The 18,328-nt window shown below is 47.0% G+C and overlaps 1 protein-coding gene across 1 annotated transcript in view; it reads left to right on the forward strand.

Moving 5' to 3' along the window:
* Positions 1-16,144, forward strand: part of TRPM1 (transient receptor potential cation channel subfamily M member 1) — a 37,256-nt gene extending 21,112 nt beyond the window's left edge. Inside the window, exons 14-27 of the mRNA XM_032233092.1 lie at positions 815-955; positions 2,091-2,120; positions 2,954-3,246; positions 3,543-3,771; positions 4,224-4,340; positions 4,697-4,828; positions 5,310-5,438; positions 5,776-6,027; positions 6,902-7,076; positions 8,258-8,278; positions 9,439-9,583; positions 10,807-11,009; positions 12,511-12,643; positions 14,720-16,144. Coding sequence (XP_032088983.1) covers positions 815-955; positions 2,091-2,120; positions 2,954-3,246; positions 3,543-3,771; positions 4,224-4,340; positions 4,697-4,828; positions 5,310-5,438; positions 5,776-6,027; positions 6,902-7,076; positions 8,258-8,278; positions 9,439-9,583; positions 10,807-11,009; positions 12,511-12,643; positions 14,720-15,959 — 3,240 coding nt within the window. The 3' untranslated portion in view covers positions 15,960-16,144. The remainder of the gene's footprint in view (positions 1-814; positions 956-2,090; positions 2,121-2,953; positions 3,247-3,542; positions 3,772-4,223; positions 4,341-4,696; positions 4,829-5,309; positions 5,439-5,775; positions 6,028-6,901; positions 7,077-8,257; positions 8,279-9,438; positions 9,584-10,806; positions 11,010-12,510; positions 12,644-14,719) is intronic.
* The last annotated feature ends 2,184 nt before the right edge of the window (positions 16,145-18,328 follow it).

Genomic DNA, 18,328 nt, shown 5'->3' on the forward strand with positions numbered 1-18,328 from the left:
TCCTCCTGGGGCTGAGAGAGAGTGGCTGGCTGGCCGGGGAATTCTGGGGAGTTGAAGTCCACAGGTCTTAAAGTTGCCAAGGCTGGACATCTCTCTATGCCCGTGATGGCAAAACATTTTCCCCTTGGGTGCCAAAAGCATGCACTTATAATTGCCAACACTTATAATATGCCAACACTTATAATTCAATAGCAATAGCAGCTAGACTTATATACCTCTTCATAGGGCTTTCAGCCCTCTCTAAGAGGTTTACAGAGTCAGCATATCGCCCCCAACAATCCGGGTCCTCATTTCATCCACCTCGGAAGGATGGAAGGCTGAGTCAACCTTGAGCCGGTGAGATTAGAACCACCGAACTGCAGATAACAGTCAGCTGAAGTGGCCTGCACCCTAACCACTGCGCCACCTCACAGGCAATGCCCCCCACGCATGCTTGTGCAGCCCCCATTTTGGTGCTAGCAGGCCTCCCCGATGCCTCCTGGGACCAAAATGGGATGTGTGTGCCACCTCCCCTCCATCCCTCCTGTGCATATGCGTGCAAACCCCCCACCCCCATGCATGCATGCGCGTCTCCCAGCAGAGACCCGAAAATCAGCCATCCGGCGGGAGGCGTGCATGTATGCGTAGTGCAGCTGTCCTGGGCAACTGCTCGTGTGCCCGCAGAGATGGCTGCGCACGCCACCTGCTCACCATCCCTGCCCTCTGCTAAACCCTCCTCTGGGGTCTTTCAGGTTGCAGCCTAATCAGGAGCGCCTTGTTTCTTGGGCTGCCTTGTTTAGCCTCCTCCAACAAATCCATTCTGGTGAATTTCCAGGGAAATCTGCCCCCTGATTATCATATCAGCCTGATCGACATCGGTTTGGTGCTGGAGTATCTGATGGGTGGGGCGTATCGCTGCAACTATACACGGAAGAGTTTCCGGACCCTCTACAACAACCTCTTTGGACCTAAACGGGTAAAGCCAATATCTATCTATCTATCTATCTATCTATCTATCTATCTATCTATCTATCTATCTATCTATCTATCTATCTATCTATCATCTATCTATCTATCTATCTATCTATCATCTATCTATCTATCTATCATCTATCTATCTATCTATCTATCTATCATCTATCTATCTATCTATCAATCATCTATCTATCTATCTATCTATCTATCAATCATCTATCTATCTATCTATCTATCTATCTATCTATCTATCTATCTATCATCTATCTATCTACCTACCTACCTACCTACCTACCTACCTACCTACCTACCTACCTACCTACCTACCTATCTATCTATCTATCTATCTATCTATCTATCTATCTATAATCTCTATATCTCTATATATCTCTATTTGTATATCTCTATATCTCTATATCGCTATACCTATCTCTCTATATATATGTATGTATGTATGTATGTATGTATGTATGTATGTATGTATGTATGTATATCTCTATATCTCTATATCTCTATATCTCTATATCTATATATCTATATCTATATATCTATATATCTATATATACATATGTGTTGTTTTGTGCTGATAAATAAATAAAGTAAAAATATTGGGTTTCTGTCTGGATGGTCTCTTGTGACGAGCCGATAGACAGAGAAAGGAAGCAATAGGCTTCCTCCCATATTTGGGCATACCAGGGGTTGTGACACTAAATACATATATCTATCTATCTATCTATCATCTCTCTCTCTCTCTCTCTCTCTCTCTCTCTCTCTCTCTCTCTCTCTCTCTCTCTCTCTCTCTAATCATCTATGTCTGCCTGTCTGGTTATCTATCATCCATCCATCTATCATCTAACTATCTTTATCTATCTATCTATCTATCTATCTATCTATCTATCTATCTATCTATCTATCTATCTATCTATCTATCTATCTATCTAATCATCTATGTCTGCCTGTCTGGTTATCTATCATCCATCCATCTATCATCTAACTATCTTTATCTATCTATCTATCTATCTATCTATCTATCTATCTATCTATCTATCTATTGCAAAATATGCTTCACAGAATAATTATGGAAAATTATGACTTTAAACCTCATTTTTCTTCCTCTTTTCCCCCTCAACATGCAGGCTAAAGCTCTTAAACTTCTAGGCATGGAGGTAAGTTCTTCTTGCATATGAGTGGAAACTCTGGGGAAAAAAATAAAGATTAAGCATTTCAAGTTTTATTTTTTTTAAAAAAGATCTTACTTTTGATGACCATTTTAACCAGCAAGATTCCCCGAGAGAGGCAGACTTAGTTCAGAATAAAACTGGAAAGGGACCTTGGAGGTCTTCTAGTCCAACCCCGTGCCCACTCTGCTCCTGTCCACAAGTAACTGTGAAAGCACTGCGAATTCTGATCTTGGGGTTACAAATAAGCTTTAGCAAAGAGGGAAGAAGATCCATTCAGGGAATCAGGCAGAAGTGAAGAATTCTATCCGGCCCAGTTGCTTTGATCTAACGCAGTGTTTCTCAACCATAGCGACTTTAAGATAGGTGGACTTCAACTCCCAGAATTCCCTGCAAGATTGCACCCATGCTGCCTAGTCGTCATGGGAGAGGAAATCAACTCACCTGAAGGTACCAAGTGGCTAAGAAACGTGTCGACGTATTAGCCACCGACTCAGTTGTAGTATTGCACTCAATTGTTTCCATGCCACAACACGTGTAGGGGATTTGCATCGAATAGTTGCATGCCACGTGTGTAAGAATATTCCCTGGTCTTTAGAATACAATGCAAGCATAACGACTCAGCATGCTAGCATTTCTCACCTTGTTCTGGAGATCTCTGATGAAACTGCATGGCCCTTTTTCTTAGCGCATGAAGTAATAAAAGGCAGGCGAAGAATTTAATAAATGAATGGATGAACCCATTACCCAGATGGTTTGCAGATCATGGCAGAAGACCGGGGCTAACAGGAGGTGATTTCATCTCTGCTACTTCTTTCTAGGATGATGAGCCTCCCACCAAAGGGAAGAAAAAGAAGAAGAAGAAGAAGGAAGAAGACATTGACATCGATGTGGATGATCCGGAAGTCAGCCGTTTCCAATACCCGTTCCACGAGCTCATGGTTTGGGCGGTCTTGATGAAGAGACAAAAAATGGCCCTCTTTTTGTGGCAGCGTGGAGAAGAAGCCATGGCCAAAGCTTTAGTGGCCTGTAAGCTCTACAAAGCCATGGCCCATGAGTGTATGGAGAGCGAGCTTGTGGACGATATCTCTCAAGATCTGGACAACAACTCCAAGTGAGTCAAAGGGATTGATTTGTAGGCAACATCAACCGTGTCCTCAGAAGGAGCAACACAATCCATCTCCTCCTCCTGGCCCTTTTGAAAAATGGTACTTGAGTGTTGGTTGGTTGGTTGGTTGGTTGGTTGGTTGGTTGGTTGGTTGGTTGGATTGTGTGAGGTTGGCGGCTTGTGGAATTCTGGGAGTTGAAGTCCACACAACTTCAAGTTGACAATGTTGAGTAACACTGGTCTGGAAACTGTTGGAAAAAAATAAGAGTTGAGATGATATCCTACTTTCTTGGTTTCTTCAGGGATTTTGGCCAGCTGGCTGTGGAGTTGCTGGACCAGTCCTACAAGCATGATGAGCAGGTGGCCATGAAACTCTTGACCTATCAGTTGAAGAACTGGAGCAACTCTACTTGCCTGAAACTCGCGGTGGCAGCCAAGCATCGGGACTTCATTGCACACACTTGCAGCCAGATGCTGTTGACTGACATGTGGATGGGAAGGCTGCACATGCGTAAAAACCCAGGTCTTCAGGTAGATGTAGACCATGAGTTCCTCCAGAGAGATTAGCCATACATAAATATGCCAGCTGCCCGAGGTGGCGCAGTGGTTAGGGTGCAGTACTGCAGGCCACTTCAGCTGACTGCTATCTGCAGCTCAGCAGTTCTAATCTCACCGGCTCAAGGTTGACTCAGCCTTCCATCCTTCCGAGGTGGGTGAAATGAGGACCCGGATTGTTGTTGGGGGCGATATGCTGACTCTGTAAACCGCTTAGAGAGGGCTGAAAGCCCTATGAAGCGGTAGATAAGTCTAACTGCTATAGCTATTGCTGTTTCCTGTATTTTGTTCCCTTGAACATGAAGGGATGATGCGAATCACAAGACCAATGCAGCTGGAGAATATCTAGCCAGGGAAAATCAGCCTCTAGGATCCCCTAAGTTTTAATGACTATTTGATGACTTCCTGCCCTCTTTTCCCCCACTCAGGTCATCATGGGGATCCTCCTCCCTCCCACCATCCTCCTCCTGGAATTCCGGACCAATGACGAGTATCAAACATCCGGTGAAAAAGAAGTTGGGAAGGAAAAGGAGGAAGAGAATGCGGTCAGTGTTGCTCTTTCCTAGTGTAGAGTAAAGTTCAACTCAAGGACTCCATGTATTCCTTTCTTTAGAGGGACTCATCGTGGATACATTCATTCTTCCATCCATTTTTACGTACTTTTGAACCAACAGGTTTTTGCAAAAAATTTCCAGTCCTCGGCTTGGTGAACCGGAGGTGAAAATCCATCCAAGAAATTAGAACTATGTCCCATAAAAGAGAAGTCTTCTGGGGCTTGGTGGGAGCCTGTTTGAGAAGCAAGAAAGCCACTTAGCAATGAGAACTGTTGCCCCCCACTCTTTGTCGAGAATTTGGGTGATATTTGGGGGTGATCGGTTGCCTGGTTTTCTCTGTCTTCCAGGATGCCAATGCCGATGCTGGATCACGAAAAGGAGATGAAGAGGGCGGGAAGACTAAGCAGAAGGGCCTTCCCATTGGAACCAAGATCTACGAATTCTATAACACACCAATTGTGAAGTTCTGGTTTTATACAGTAAGTAGAAATATACAGTACAGCCTTTATTGTCTTTGTACGTCATGTATACAACGGAATTGGTTATCCATCCTCAACTGAAAACAACACGGTTAGTATCCCTTTTGCCAGTGTAGCGGTGGGTTCAAGGAAGTTCTCATTGGGATGTGAGGTTCTCCACTCTCTCTTTAATGAGGCTGGTCCTGATCTGCTTCATCAGCTTTCTAGAAGAACCTGCTGGGGCACACAAGGTTGGACTTAGTGGTCCTTGAGCAGCCTCTGATACTTTTCTAACTCTTGGTGATGGACGTCCTGGACTGTAATTTGGAGAAGAAAGCCTCCTAACAAAGGGGGCAGTCCAATCACTGTCTACTGGACCAGAGACTTGGGATTACGCTAGATGTCCTCTGGGGTCTCTTTTGAATCTAACTTCTGTGGTTCTTGGAGAAAGTGGCCGTCTGACAGAGCAGAAAAGATATGAGTTGCATGATCTCATCCTCAGATATGCTACCTGGGCTACTTAATGCTGTTCAATTACATCATCCTGGTCCGGATGGAACGGTGGCCCTCAATACAAGAATGGGTTGTCATCTCCTACATCTTGACTCTGGCTTTAGAGAAGGTCAGGGAGGTGAGTAAAGCTAGCACTGTGTTGGGCCGTCTAAAATCTTGAACCTGGACAGATGCCTGAAATAAGGAAGCTCACGCATGAGGAAGCAATGTCTTCATGTTTTGGCATCTTTCTATCATGAACTGGTATATCAGGAAATTAGGGCCTAAAGTCCAGGACACACTTTGGAAGGAGCAAAGGAGCAAGGAGAAGGAAACTGAGATCATCCCACCTTGAGACTTGCTGCTCGTAATACACGGAAGCACAAAACTGAAATCCTGCTCCTCTTCCTCACCCCCCTACCCTCTCCAGTTTCATCTTCTCTCCTCCACCCACGCCTGAATTGCTTTATTTTCAGATTTTGATGTCAGAACCAGGGAAACTAAGCCAGAAAATCAAAGTGTGGCTGCAAGAATATTGGAACATCACGGATTTGGTGGCCATCTCTGTGTTTCTGATCGGAGCTGTCCTCCGCTTGCAAAACCCGCCTTACATGAGTTACGGAAGAGTGATCTATTGCGTGGACATCATTTTCTGGTACATCCGCGTCCTGGACATCTTTGGTGTGAACAAATACCTGGGACCCTACGTCATGATGATTGGGAAGATGGTAGGTAAATGCAGGTGGTCCCTTGCATCAGAGGACAGTGGCAGGAAGGAAGAAACAGTGTTGGGGTACCTGAAAACAGGAAGAACCAAGAAACCTGTGGAAGGATCTAGAAATCACCTATGGGGTCTCTAGCATCACCTGGTTGGGCAATTTGTCTCCTATCATTACTCTTCGGGTCTGACCGTCCCAATTAATCAGTGTTAAACCAAAGTCCCTGCCCTTGCGTTAAACAGTTTCTTTCATCTCCACCTTTCAAGAGTGATCTCAAAAGAGGAACATCTGGCTATCTTCTGTGCTAGGAAACTGCTTCTTCATGTCATTATCATGGAAAGGTTATAACTGGGGAAAGAGGATCATCTCTCCATATGACAACAGAGCAGTCATTAGCAATAGCAATAGCAGTTAGACTTATGTACCGCTTCATAGGGCTTTCAGCCCTCTCTAAGCGGTTTACAGAGTCAGCATATCGCCCCCAACAACAATCCGGGTCCTCATTTTACCCACCTCGGAAGGATGGAAGGCTGAGTCAACCCTGAGCCAGTGAGATTTGAACCGCCGAACTGCAGAACTGCAGTCAGCTGAAGTAGCCTGCAGTGCTGCATTTAACCACTGCGCCACCTCAGCTCCTATTCCCTTTGAAGGTCCTCTGGTGGGTTACCTTAATGTAAGGTTCTTTAGTCGAACGTCCAGAACTGATGTTCCTGCTGCCCATGGAGACCTTGTGAAGCCTACTTCTCCCTAGATTGCTCTTGAAGGCTTCCTCCAGATGAAAGCTTGAGGCTGTAAATGCTTCTTGTCCCGAGTCTTTGTTCCCACTGATTCTCCACTAAGACCTTCATCCCGGGCTCTTAACCCAAGTTCTTCTCTTGGACAGATGATTGACATGCTGTATTTTGTGGTCATTATGCTGGTGGTCCTGATGAGTTTCGGGGTGGCCCGCCAAGCCATCCTCCACCCCGACGAAGAACCCACCTGGAGACTGGCCCGTAACATCTTCTACATGCCCTACTGGATGATTTATGGAGAGGTCTTTGCTGACCAGATAGACCGTAAGAGCAGAATTCATAGTAAGATTCTGTTTCCTGTCTTCAGGCAGATGATCAGATTCAAAGGAATCCCTGACCCGTTTTGAGTTTGGAACCTCTTCTTCCTTTGACTTCCATCCTTACCTTAGTCATTCCTCTCAACCCACCTTGAGGAAATCCCTTGCATTTTGTCAGGCTGAAAGGCAAGAAATCCTTCCTTTCAACAAGATGACCTCCATCCATTTTTTTCTCTCCAGTGCATTCAGCCATTTGTGTTGCCTTCAAGCCGTTGTTCAAAGTTCAAAGCCCAAGGGATATAAACTTGCCACCAAAGGCCTACTTTGAAGAAGGAAAGTTTTGGACTTCCCACAAAAGGTCTCATTCCTCCTTTTCTGGGTTTGGGAAGTCACCTTTGCATCTTTTTATAGCCGAGTTGCTTAAAAGACTCTTATTGGCACTTGGGAAAACAATGGCAGAATAAGAACAGCAGAGTTGGAAGGGACCTTGGAGGTCTTCTAGTCCAACCCCCCTGCTTAGGCAGGAAACATTACACCACTTCAGAGTAATGCTTATCCAATCTCTTCTTAAAAGCTCCCAGTGTTGGACTGAATATTCTGGTCTTCTCATAAAGATCCCCTTTTCCCAAGTCACAGTTCGGCTTCCCAAGAAGGTCAAGAATTAAATAAACAGTCAATTTTTAAAAGTGTGGCTTCACAAGCTGCGATCAATAGGGCACAATCAAAATCTTGCTATCTTCTGAATGAGGAGCATCACAATTGCTAATCGGGAAGAGTTTGGCTTGCACACCCACAACATTTTCCTCGTGGTCGCAGCCTTCCCAGGATGGCCTTGCAGTCCATTGTGTCGTGATTCCCCAGTGATGTTCCGTGCTTGTGTTGACCATCACAACCGACATTCCTTCACCCCATGGAAATAGCTAGAATATATATATATATTTGCACGATCATCTGCCTGCTGCCACGAGTGATATTTTGGGAAGACAAAGGAAATTCCAGAGCATGACGAAGCGATTGTTCCGGAGTCTCTTTCTTGCCCGTTAAAAATATTGCACCACCGTATCTCTTTCTGGCAGCTGAAGAGTTTCCTAATCTCTGCCGCGTGCTTTTCCTTTCTTCCCTTTCTTCCCTCTCTTTTTAATTCCTGTTTCTTTCGTTTTGTTCCTTGCTTTCGCAACGCTGCGCTAGTCTACGCCATGGAGATCAATCGTAAGTTGATTAATGAATCCAAAGCTGTTCGCCATCCCCCCCCCCTCACCCCTTTGGGTAGGAGATTCCTTCCTTTGCTTCATCAGGTGTTTTGAGGTTGAGTTCAGCTCAGCTGTATAACACCAACACCCCCCCCCCCAAGGCTGCTTTCAACCTGCAACTTAAATTTGTCCGGCTGCCAAAACCCTCACAGTGGTTGCAACGGTTGATGGGCACCCGGAACAGTGGTGGAGAATTTAGCTTGCTCTCTCTCTAAGCAACGGATTACATGGAATGCTATTCTTGCATTTGGGTTGGTGTCAGTAGCTCCTCCATCTGTCACACCTTCTGTTCTCTTGGGCTGGCAGGGAGCGATGGGAACTCGGCATTTCTCCCCCACGGTAGAAGGAAGAAGCTCTGTTCAACCGCCTGAGCAGGTTCTTCCTAGCGTCTTAGATGCCCCCTTAAAATCCACCCGCATCTCGCTCACTCAAGAGATGAGGTTGGCCCCCCCTCCAGACCATGAAATTCACATCCGGGAAGCCTCAAAGATTTGTGGGAGACATTTCCCCTTAACCGTAGTTAAGGAAAAGATGCTTGAGGGCCACTTCAGTGAGGGCCCAAAGCCTCCATAATCATCCACAAAGTTGCTTTTTCCAAAAGGCAGCTGGTCTTTCTTGGGTTATTATTTTTTTTGCTTTGCAAATATTTCGCTTCTGATCCAAGAAGCTTCTTCAGGTCTCTTCTTCAGAACTGAAGTTTCCTAGATGAGAAGCGAAATGTTTGCAAGGAAAAAAAACTAAGAAAGTCCCGTTGCCTTTTGCAAAAAGTAGCTTTGGCACAACCATGACAGGAAGGATGGAGAATCTCCATAGATGCCTCCAGTATCACCCCCAAAAGGCACCTGGACCTTTTGAGGGGGAGGGCTCCCCCCCAAACATTTCACTCCTCATTCAACAAATTTCTGAAGATCTGAAGAAGTTTCTTGGATGAGAAGCAAAACCTTTTCAAAGAATAAATCAAGGAAGTCCAGGTGCCTTTTGCAAAAAGCAGCTTTGGGACAACCATGACCTGAAGGATGGAGACCCTCCATAGATGCCTCCAGAATTATGCCTCCCCATTTCTACAGAAGTGTTGTCTCTGTGCCCCAGTGGTGAAGACTAATCCATTTTCCTTCCCAGCTCCTTGTGGGGATAACCTTTACGATGAGGATGGCAAACGGCTCCCCCCTTGTATCCCTGGTGCTTGGCTGACTCCTGCCATCATGGCTTGCTACTTGCTGGTGGCCAACATTCTCCTGGTCAACCTCTTGATTGCTGTCTTCAAGTGAGTATTTCATCTCCCCCCCCCCCCCCGGTCCTTCCAGTCAAAAAGATCCCCAGCACCAGGCTTCGGTTGGCCTCCCCCGAGTAGTCGCCAACCGGCATTGCCCGTTGGATTTCTGGTTGCTGGCTGGGGGAGTCCACAACTTGCCAAGTTTGGACACCCTTGCTCTAGGCACCCTACACCTGTGACGGCAAACCTATGGCACGCTTGCCACAGGTGACACGCAGAGCCATATCTGCCGGCACACGAGCCATCAGCCCCAGCATGCATGCTGATTGTCGTCCTTCTGGAGGGCTGGGGAAGGCCGTTTTCGCCTTCCACGGGCTTCAAGAAAACCTTCAGAGCTTGGGGAGGCCAAAAACAGGCCTAACGGGCCAACTGGAAGTTCAGAAACGATCCCTTCAAGCTTCCAGAGGGCCTCCGGAGGGCCATGGAAGGCTGTTTTCACCCTCGCCAGGTTTCAGTAAAGCTACTGGAGCCTGGGGAGGGTGAAAAATGGACCCAATGCCCCCCTAGGCTCCGGAGGCTTTTTTGAAGCCTGGGGAGGGCGAAACCTCCCCCCGCGGGGGGTCGTGCGTACGTGTGCGTGTGTGCATGCGCAAGTGGGCAGGGCACATTGCACTGTGGGTGTGGGAGCTGAGATGGCGCAGTGGTTAGAGTGCAGCACTGCAGGCTACTTCAGCTGACTGCAGTTCTGCAGTTCAGCTGTTCAAATCTTACCAGCTCAAGGTTGACTCAGCCTTCCATCCTTCCAAGGTGGGTAAAATGAGGACTCGGATTGTTGTTGGGGGCGATATGCTGACTCTGTAAACCGCTTAGAGAGGGCTGTAAAGCAGTATATAAGTCTAAGTGCTATTGCTAGTGTCCTTCCTTCCTTCCTTCCTTCCCAGTGGCTAGAATGCAGCATTGCAGGCTGACTCTGCTCACAGTCTGGAGTTCGATCCTGACTGGCTCAGGGTTGACTCAGCCTTCCACCCTTCCGAGGTGGGTGAAATGAGGACCCGGATTGTTGTTGGGGGCGATATGCTGACTCTGTAAACCGCTTAGAGAGGGCTGAAAGCCCTATGAAGCGGTATATAAGTCTAACTGCTATTGCTATCACGGGTGCACGCACAATTTTGGCACGCATTGAGGAAAACCCCTGCCCTAGACGAATCCTATCTTTGTGGTAGAGAGATCTGCTGTCGCAACCTGGCTGAATGGTGGCCTTGTCTCTTTTTCAGCAACACTTTCTTTGAGGTGAAATCCATCTCCAACCAAGTCTGGAAATTCCAGCGGTATCAGCTGATCATGACTTTCCACGACAGGCCCGTCCTCCCACCCCCCATGATCATCTTCAGCCACCTGTACATCATCATTGTCCGCGTTTGCTGCCGCTGGAAGAAGCACAAAGAAGGGGACCAGGACGAACGGGATCGCGGGCTGAGTATGGGGAGAACACTGTTTTCTAGCAGGCACCTAAGCGCCAACCGTTGGGGAGTCTGTCCCGAAGGTGCTTTTTTCAAGAGGCAACTGGACTTCCTGGTTTTTCTCTGAAGACTTTTTGCTTCTCATCCAAGAAGCTTCTTCAACTGAAGAAGAAACTGAAGAGCTGAAGGAGCTTCTTGGATGAGAAGCAAAACGTCTTGAGGGAAAAACCAGAAAGTCCAGTTGCCTCTTGAAAAAGCACCTTTGGGTCAACCATGACCTGGAGGACTTGAGAATCTTCAAAGACATTGGGAGTCTGTTTCCTGCCTACAAAGACATAGGTGTCCGTCCCCCCCATCAGAAAACCAGCAGAACAAGGAAGAGGTTGGGCTACAAGCTTCTCCCATGATAAGTTGCAAATAATTTTTTCCATGACCCATAAACTGCACTCCATGGATGACCTAGAACCACAGAATGACAGAGCCAGAAGACATCACAGTCTTCCTCTAGCTCTCTTCAATATGCCGGAAAACCCATCAAGCCATCTATGATGATCTCTAGGTTCCCCATTTTTGGAGACTGTTAAGACAAAGCTAGGGGCTACTTTTCACGGATGGTTCCATGGGCTCTTCTGCACCTTGTTGAAGGTTGGATGGAGCTAGGCAGTCTCCACTCATTGGATGAGATTGTTTATGAGTAAATGTGGTCAAGACTGGGTTAATAATATCGCAGGCTTGCTTTCCAATTATTATCTTGACAGCCCAACAGTTGCATTATTGTTCTCATGGCAAGATGGATATATATTAAATGATGTTAAATGATATATATTAAATGATATATTAAATGATGTTCTCTACCATCACCTCCTCCAAAGCTTTAAATCAATATCTTTAGCAAACCTGCTCCTGCTCCCTTGCCATGTTTCAGTTCAGTTCAGTTCAGTTCAGTTTATTGTATTTGTATGCCGCCCTTTTCCCCCGAAGGGGGACTCAGGGCGGCTCACAACTCAAACCAGGGAAGGGGGATACAGACAAAAAATTAAAAAACGAAACATAACAATGCATAGTTTAAAAACACACGACAGTCATACCATTCGAGATGGGGGCAATAGCTCTTTAGCCCCAGGCCTGTCGGAACAGCCAGGTTTTGAGGGCTTTGCGGAAGGCCTGGAGGGTGGTGAGGGTTCGAATCCCCATGGGGAGTTCGTTCCAGAGGGTCGGAGCAGCCACAGAGAAGGCTCTCCTCCGGGTAGTCGCCAGTCGACACTGGCCGGCGGATGGAATTCGGAGGAGGCCTAATCTGTGGGATCTAATCGGTCTAGTGGAGGTAATTGGCAGCCTGATGACAACAGAGCAGAGATGACACGAAACAGCAGCTTAAAAATGTGCCCTTCCCTCTGTTCTTTGAAGTACTGTGAAAAGGCGGAGGACAGGTGTTGCTTCTTCAAAACCCCTTGCAAAGCACCTGCACCAGAACAAAGCAGCGTGACTCGGTAACGCTCTACCTTCTGTTGGTTTCAGAGCTGTTTCTCAGCGATGAAGAGTTGAAGAAGCTCTACGAATTCGAGGAACAGTGTGTGGAGGAATATTTTCGAGAAAAAGAAGATGAGGAGCAGTCCTCCAATGACGAACGCATCCGAGTTACCTCTGAAAGGTACCCAAGGAAGCAGAAGAAAAATACCGTCTGGAAGCATTTTGGTATTTTTCTCCTAGAAATGCCATTTTGGTATTGGTATTTTATTATTTGTATGCCGCCCTTCTCCGGGAGGACTCAGGGCGGCGAACAATTCAAGGGGGAAAAAGGGGAACATAAAAAACAAAATACAAATAATAAAAGTAGACAACAGTCGCACAACCATACATGTCGAGAGGGGAGGGGAACTCATCACCCCCAGGCCTGCCGGCAAAGCCAGGTTTTGACGGCTTTTCGGAAGGCCTGGAGAGAGGTGAGGGTCTGAATCCCTGCGGGGAGTTCGTTCCAGAGGGCCGGAGCTGCCACAGAGAAGGCCCTCCCCCCGGTAATAGCCAGATGGCATTGGCTGGTAGATGGCACCCGGAGGAGGCCAACCCTGTGAGATCTAATGGGTCTTTGGGAGGTAATTGGCAGCAGGCGGTCTCTCAAGTACCCATTTCTGTGTCCACGTTAACGTACAGTGGTTGAAAGTTAAATGTTTTGGCTTCTAGACCTCACCCAGGTCAAATCTGGGAACCAATTGGAAATTATCTTCCAGCACTAACTTCTGAGTCCTCCTGTTAAAACTGGAAGACGGGACAATTTTTCCTAGTTATGTTTCTTGTCTGCTGAAAGTCATGGAAAGTGTTGCTTTTCACGAATCCAAGATTCTTCCTTGAACAAGTCCAGCTGATTGATTCATGATTCCTTATTTTTTTTAATGCTCTCATATTTTGCTTCCATCCTTTATTTAAACCCCCTTCCTAATTTGGAAACTATGAGTGGGCAGTGGACACTTGGACACCTCAAGGGCCTGGCCCAACGCAGCTACATGATAGCCACAGCTTTCAGCTCAAAAAGTCAGCTTTTACTAAGCCGAGGTGGCGCAGTGGTTAAATGCAGCACTGCAGGCTACTTCAGCTGACTGCTAGATCAGCAGTTCGGCTGTTCAAATCTCACCGGCTCAAGGTTGACTCAGCCTTCCATCCTTCCGAGGTGGGTGAAATGAGGACCCGGATTGTTGTTGGGGGCGATATGCTGACTCTGTAAACCGCTTAGAGAGGGCTGAAAGCCCTATGAAGCGGTATATAAGTCTAACTGCTATTGCTTTTACTAAAAGGTTAAATGACTACTCTTGAAAAGTTTTGAGTTGTCCAGCCAAATACCTGACCCCACTAAATTATTTGACCCTCATTTCTTCTCTTCTTGTTTTCCTGTTTTCCTTTTATGATGTTGCCCTGATCAACGAAGAGCATTCTCAGAATCCATCAGTTAAACTAATTAAATCCCTGATAAGAACCAAAGGCATTTCCCCCTCACTTCTGTTGTCCCAAACTGGTCATTCATGAAGCCGAGGTGGCGCAGTACTGCAGGCCACTTCAGCTGACTGCTATCTGCAGTTCGGCGGTTCAAATCTCACCGGCTCAAGGTTGACTCAGCCTTCCATCCTTCCAAGGTGGGTGAATATAGCAATAGCAATAGCAGTTAGACTTATATACCGCTTCATAGGGCTTTCAGCCCTCTCTAAGCGGTTTACAGAGTCAGCAAATCGCCCCCACAGTCTGGGTCCTCATTTCACCCACCTCGGAAGGATGGAAGGCTGAGTCAACCTTGAGCCGGTGAGATTAGAACTGCTGAACTGCAGATAGCAGTCAGCTGAAATAGCAGTTAGACTTATATACCGCCTCATAGGGCTTTCAGCCCTCTCTAAGCGGTTTACAGAGTCAGCATATTGCCCCCAACAATCTGGGTCCTCATTTCACCCACCTCGGAAGGATGGAAGGCTGAGTCAACCTTGAGCCGGTGAGATTTGAACCGCTGAACTGCAGATAACAGTCAGCTGAAGTGGTCTGCAGTACTGCACTCTTAACCACTGCGCCACCTCGGCTCTGAAATGAGGACCCAGACTGTGGGGGCGATATGCTGACTCTGTAAACCGCTTAGAGAGGGCTGAAAGCCCTATGAAGCAGTATATAAGTCTAGCTGCTATTGCTATTCTAATCTTCAGGAGAACATCCGCCAGCTTTGCTGAACCATCCGTTTCTTTCCACCCTCCAGAGTTGAAAACATGTCGATGAGACTAGAAGAAGTGAACGAAAGGGAGCATTTCATGAAAGCTTCTCTCCAGACAGTGGACCTTCGGCTTTCTCAGCTGGAAGACACCTCTGGCCGCATGGCAACTGCTCTGGAGAAACTGGCCGGCATTGACACATCGGAGCTGATTCTCCCGCGTTCTCGGGCCTCCTCCGAATGTGACGCGGCTTATCTTTTGAGGCAAAGCAGCGTGAATAGTTCGGACGGCTACAGCATCTATCGCTACCAGGCGGATGAGCTGATCGGTGACACCTTGCCCACTCCGATGTCTCCAGCGCTGGCGTTGCGCGAAGCAGATCCCAAGATGCAGCTGTCTCCAGAACGTCAAGGAAGCCGCCGTTCTCCCTTGGGCCCAAATGCAGCGGCCTCTATGGAAAGTAAGAACTCCTTAGAGGTCGTTCGGGCTGCCCCTAGCCCGTATTCCAGTTCAGTAGACCCACAAGATCAGTCTCCAAGTTATGAGTCCGTATCTCAATCTCTTATGCGAATGGATAGTATTGAGAAGAGACGGCTTGGAACCCAACCGCCTCTGCAGAAAGCCCAGCTACCTCTAGGGAAGACCAAGCTGGAAGCCACCACCTCTTACCCCTTGGACGGGCCCAAAGCAAGGAGATACTACCCAACGGAAACAGGCTACGCTTCTCATGTCGCCCTAATGAAGTCAAAGAGTTTTATTCTTGCACAAGGCAGAGAATTGGTTGGCGGGTACAATAACTGGACGGTGATGGACCAAGAATATAGGACTATCATGAACCAAGTGTGCCCTTCTGCGGTTCAGCCGTGGACCGCTGAATGGAAGTACGAACTTCAGCAGAAAATGGATGATGAGCCCCCTCCCAAATATCCAGGTATTGTGCCTCAGCTGGAGGGTCAGGTAGAGCAAAAGTGTTTGATGGCCAGCCCTGAAGAGGATAGTGAGATGGGCAAAGTTGAAGGCCTCAGTCTCTCGCCCGTGTCTTCACCACTCATTCAGAGGAGGCCGTCATGCAACAGACACTCGGTGAAGTCAGGAAGAGCCGGTAGATATCCACCTGGGCGGTCAAGGAGTTTACACAGCCGTTCTCAGAGAACCAAGTCCATTAAGGAGAGGCTCAATAGGCCGGGACATGCCAGTAGCATCAGCAGTTTGATGATACCTTCGGGATCTCCAAAGGAGGAGCGGAAAACCAACCAAGAAAAACCTTCCACAGAAACCGAATGCTAAGCCTGGCCTTTTTCGATGAGTGAGCCACAGGAGATAGGCTTGAGTGTCTTTGCTGGGCCTTGACAAGAAAAGACTTCTCAATGACCTGACAGGAGGTTACAGACAAGAAGACCTCGTTTTTCTTGCGCACCATGCTCTCAATCATGGACAGAGGGAGGCAGATTCCAACTGGACATCAGAAAAACCTCCTCAGCGGTACAAGAACCAATGACCAAGAGAAGAGCAGAGTCCACTTCATTGGAGGTGGTCCAGCACAGGCTAGACAGCTGGTCTGTTGGAGAAGCTTTCATCTGTACCCAGAATTGAGCAGTGGAACCAACGTGATGGTTTCCATTTCCTCTTCCAACTTGGGGACTCAGTGAATGGATAAACACAGCAGAGATGAAGAAAGATGAGCAGACATGATGGAATGACAGCTTAATATTTCTTCCCTCCCTCCCCTCCCCTCCCCTTCCCTTCCCCTCCCCAAATATTTGCATACAGAGACACCTTGAATGTCCATCCTCCCCCTCTCCCCAGGAGCCCTTCCCAGTATGATCTCCTTTGATACCAGTGCAAAACATTTTCTGTTTTCTCTTTCCTCCTTCTGGCATCATGCTACCACGACTGAAGCCAAGGGGAAAAAGCTCTTCTTTTATTCTTTATGGCATTTTCATGGAATCTTTGCAGTGAGGAGCATCGGATAGTTCAGCTTCCTCTAGCCACGATCCTCCATGGCTGCTTAAAGATGCTTAAAAAAAAATAAAGGAAAAAGAAGGGTAGCTTTGCAGTTTTTTTGGGCATGGGATGGGAAAGCAAAGAGGGCATGTTTTCAGCTAGCCATTGGGAAATATGAAGAGATGAGTGGAGCTTGAGATCCCAGGGTTGAGCCTAGTTCACCAACCAGATCCATCATTGGATCAACCATGAGGTTATTCAAAGAAGGACCAACTGTGAGCAAGCAGCCACCTTGCCAAAATGGCAGACACGACCAATGGAAGAGAAGGGGCAGTTGATGGAGGGATGTTGAGAAGGAATCCCAGGTACTCCGGCCAATCAGAGTTGGGTTGCTCCTGGGATAGAAAGAAGCTCTGGAGACCACCAGCTCCCAAGAGCTGGGCTTGGCAAACAGGGTTGAAGCGATGGTGGAAAACACAAGTGTTGGAGAACTTGGAATGGGCTGGGAACTGGAGAAGGTTGACACAATCCATTTCTGCCCCCACGAAGCAATCGACGGTCCATATTGATGCAGAAGCCATCAAAATGTGTAGCTCTAGCAACTTAATTCACCTAGGATGGGGGTATCCAACCTTGGCCACTTTATGATTTGTGGACTTCAACGCCCAGAATTCCCCAGCCTGGAAGGAAGGCTGGGGAATTCTGGGAGTGGAAGTCCACAAAGTTCACACGGTTGGCTACCCCTGACCGAGATGCTAGATCTGTGGGCCCACTTTCCCCAGACAAGAGCCGCAGCTATGGATTGGAGAAGTCGTGGATCCCTTGCATTTTAGGCACCTTCTCTCAACTTCCCATGTACCACCCAACCCATTCCAGGCACTTTGCCTCTCTGATAGGATGGATGGAGGTTAGATAAATGGGTTTCTATTATGTTGGTTTCTAGAGTAGTGAGCCCATTCATGGTTCAAAGATGAAGTCTTTGGCGTTATTCGCAACTCCTGCAAGAATCTCTCTAATTTTACAGACAAGCAACCTCACGAGGTTCTGATTTCCCCTTCTACTTTCTACAAGGATGCTTCTCTCCCGCCCTTCCCCAAATAATATTTTGGGGTTGTTACAAAGAAAGTAAATGGTTTATTTAAGTAAGAGATGATTTAGGTTTAGTGGAATGCAGAAGTTAATTTTTCACCCAGAATGGGCCAAAGGTTTAGAGTTACTTTTGGGGAATGTCCATTTGTGAAGGGAATTCCCCAGGGCTTTTCATTAGATGTTCATAAGCAGTAAAAATATCTTAAGTGTTTTTTCAATCTTGGCCACTTTCAGTAGGATGGACGTCAACACCCAGAATTCCCCAGCCTGGATGCCATCATTTCTAGCCAAAAAGATCCACCCAACCCCTTGGAGATGGAGTGCTGTCCCTTGGACCAGTGTTTTTCAACCTTAAAAAAACTTCAAGATGGGTGGACTTCAACTCCCAGAATTCCCCAGCCAATTCAGGAAGGGATTTAGAAGGGGCTTCTTCCTCCTTGCATTTTTCTCTCTTTCTTGTTCTCTCTGTTCTCCATTCTGTTGCAAACATAAGCTGTGCTCATCCCGAGATGTTGAGAGGAGTTTTCTCCTCTTAAAACAAACAGGTTGAAATCTAAAATTGTTAATATATTTTTTTCACGTCTGTGTCTTTAAAACTGCCAAAGAAACTTCTCTGGAGAACA

This window comes from Thamnophis elegans, chromosome 16, assembly GCF_009769535.1.
Source record: "Thamnophis elegans isolate rThaEle1 chromosome 16, rThaEle1.pri, whole genome shotgun sequence".
Taxonomy (NCBI): domain Eukaryota; kingdom Metazoa; phylum Chordata; class Lepidosauria; order Squamata; family Colubridae; genus Thamnophis; species Thamnophis elegans.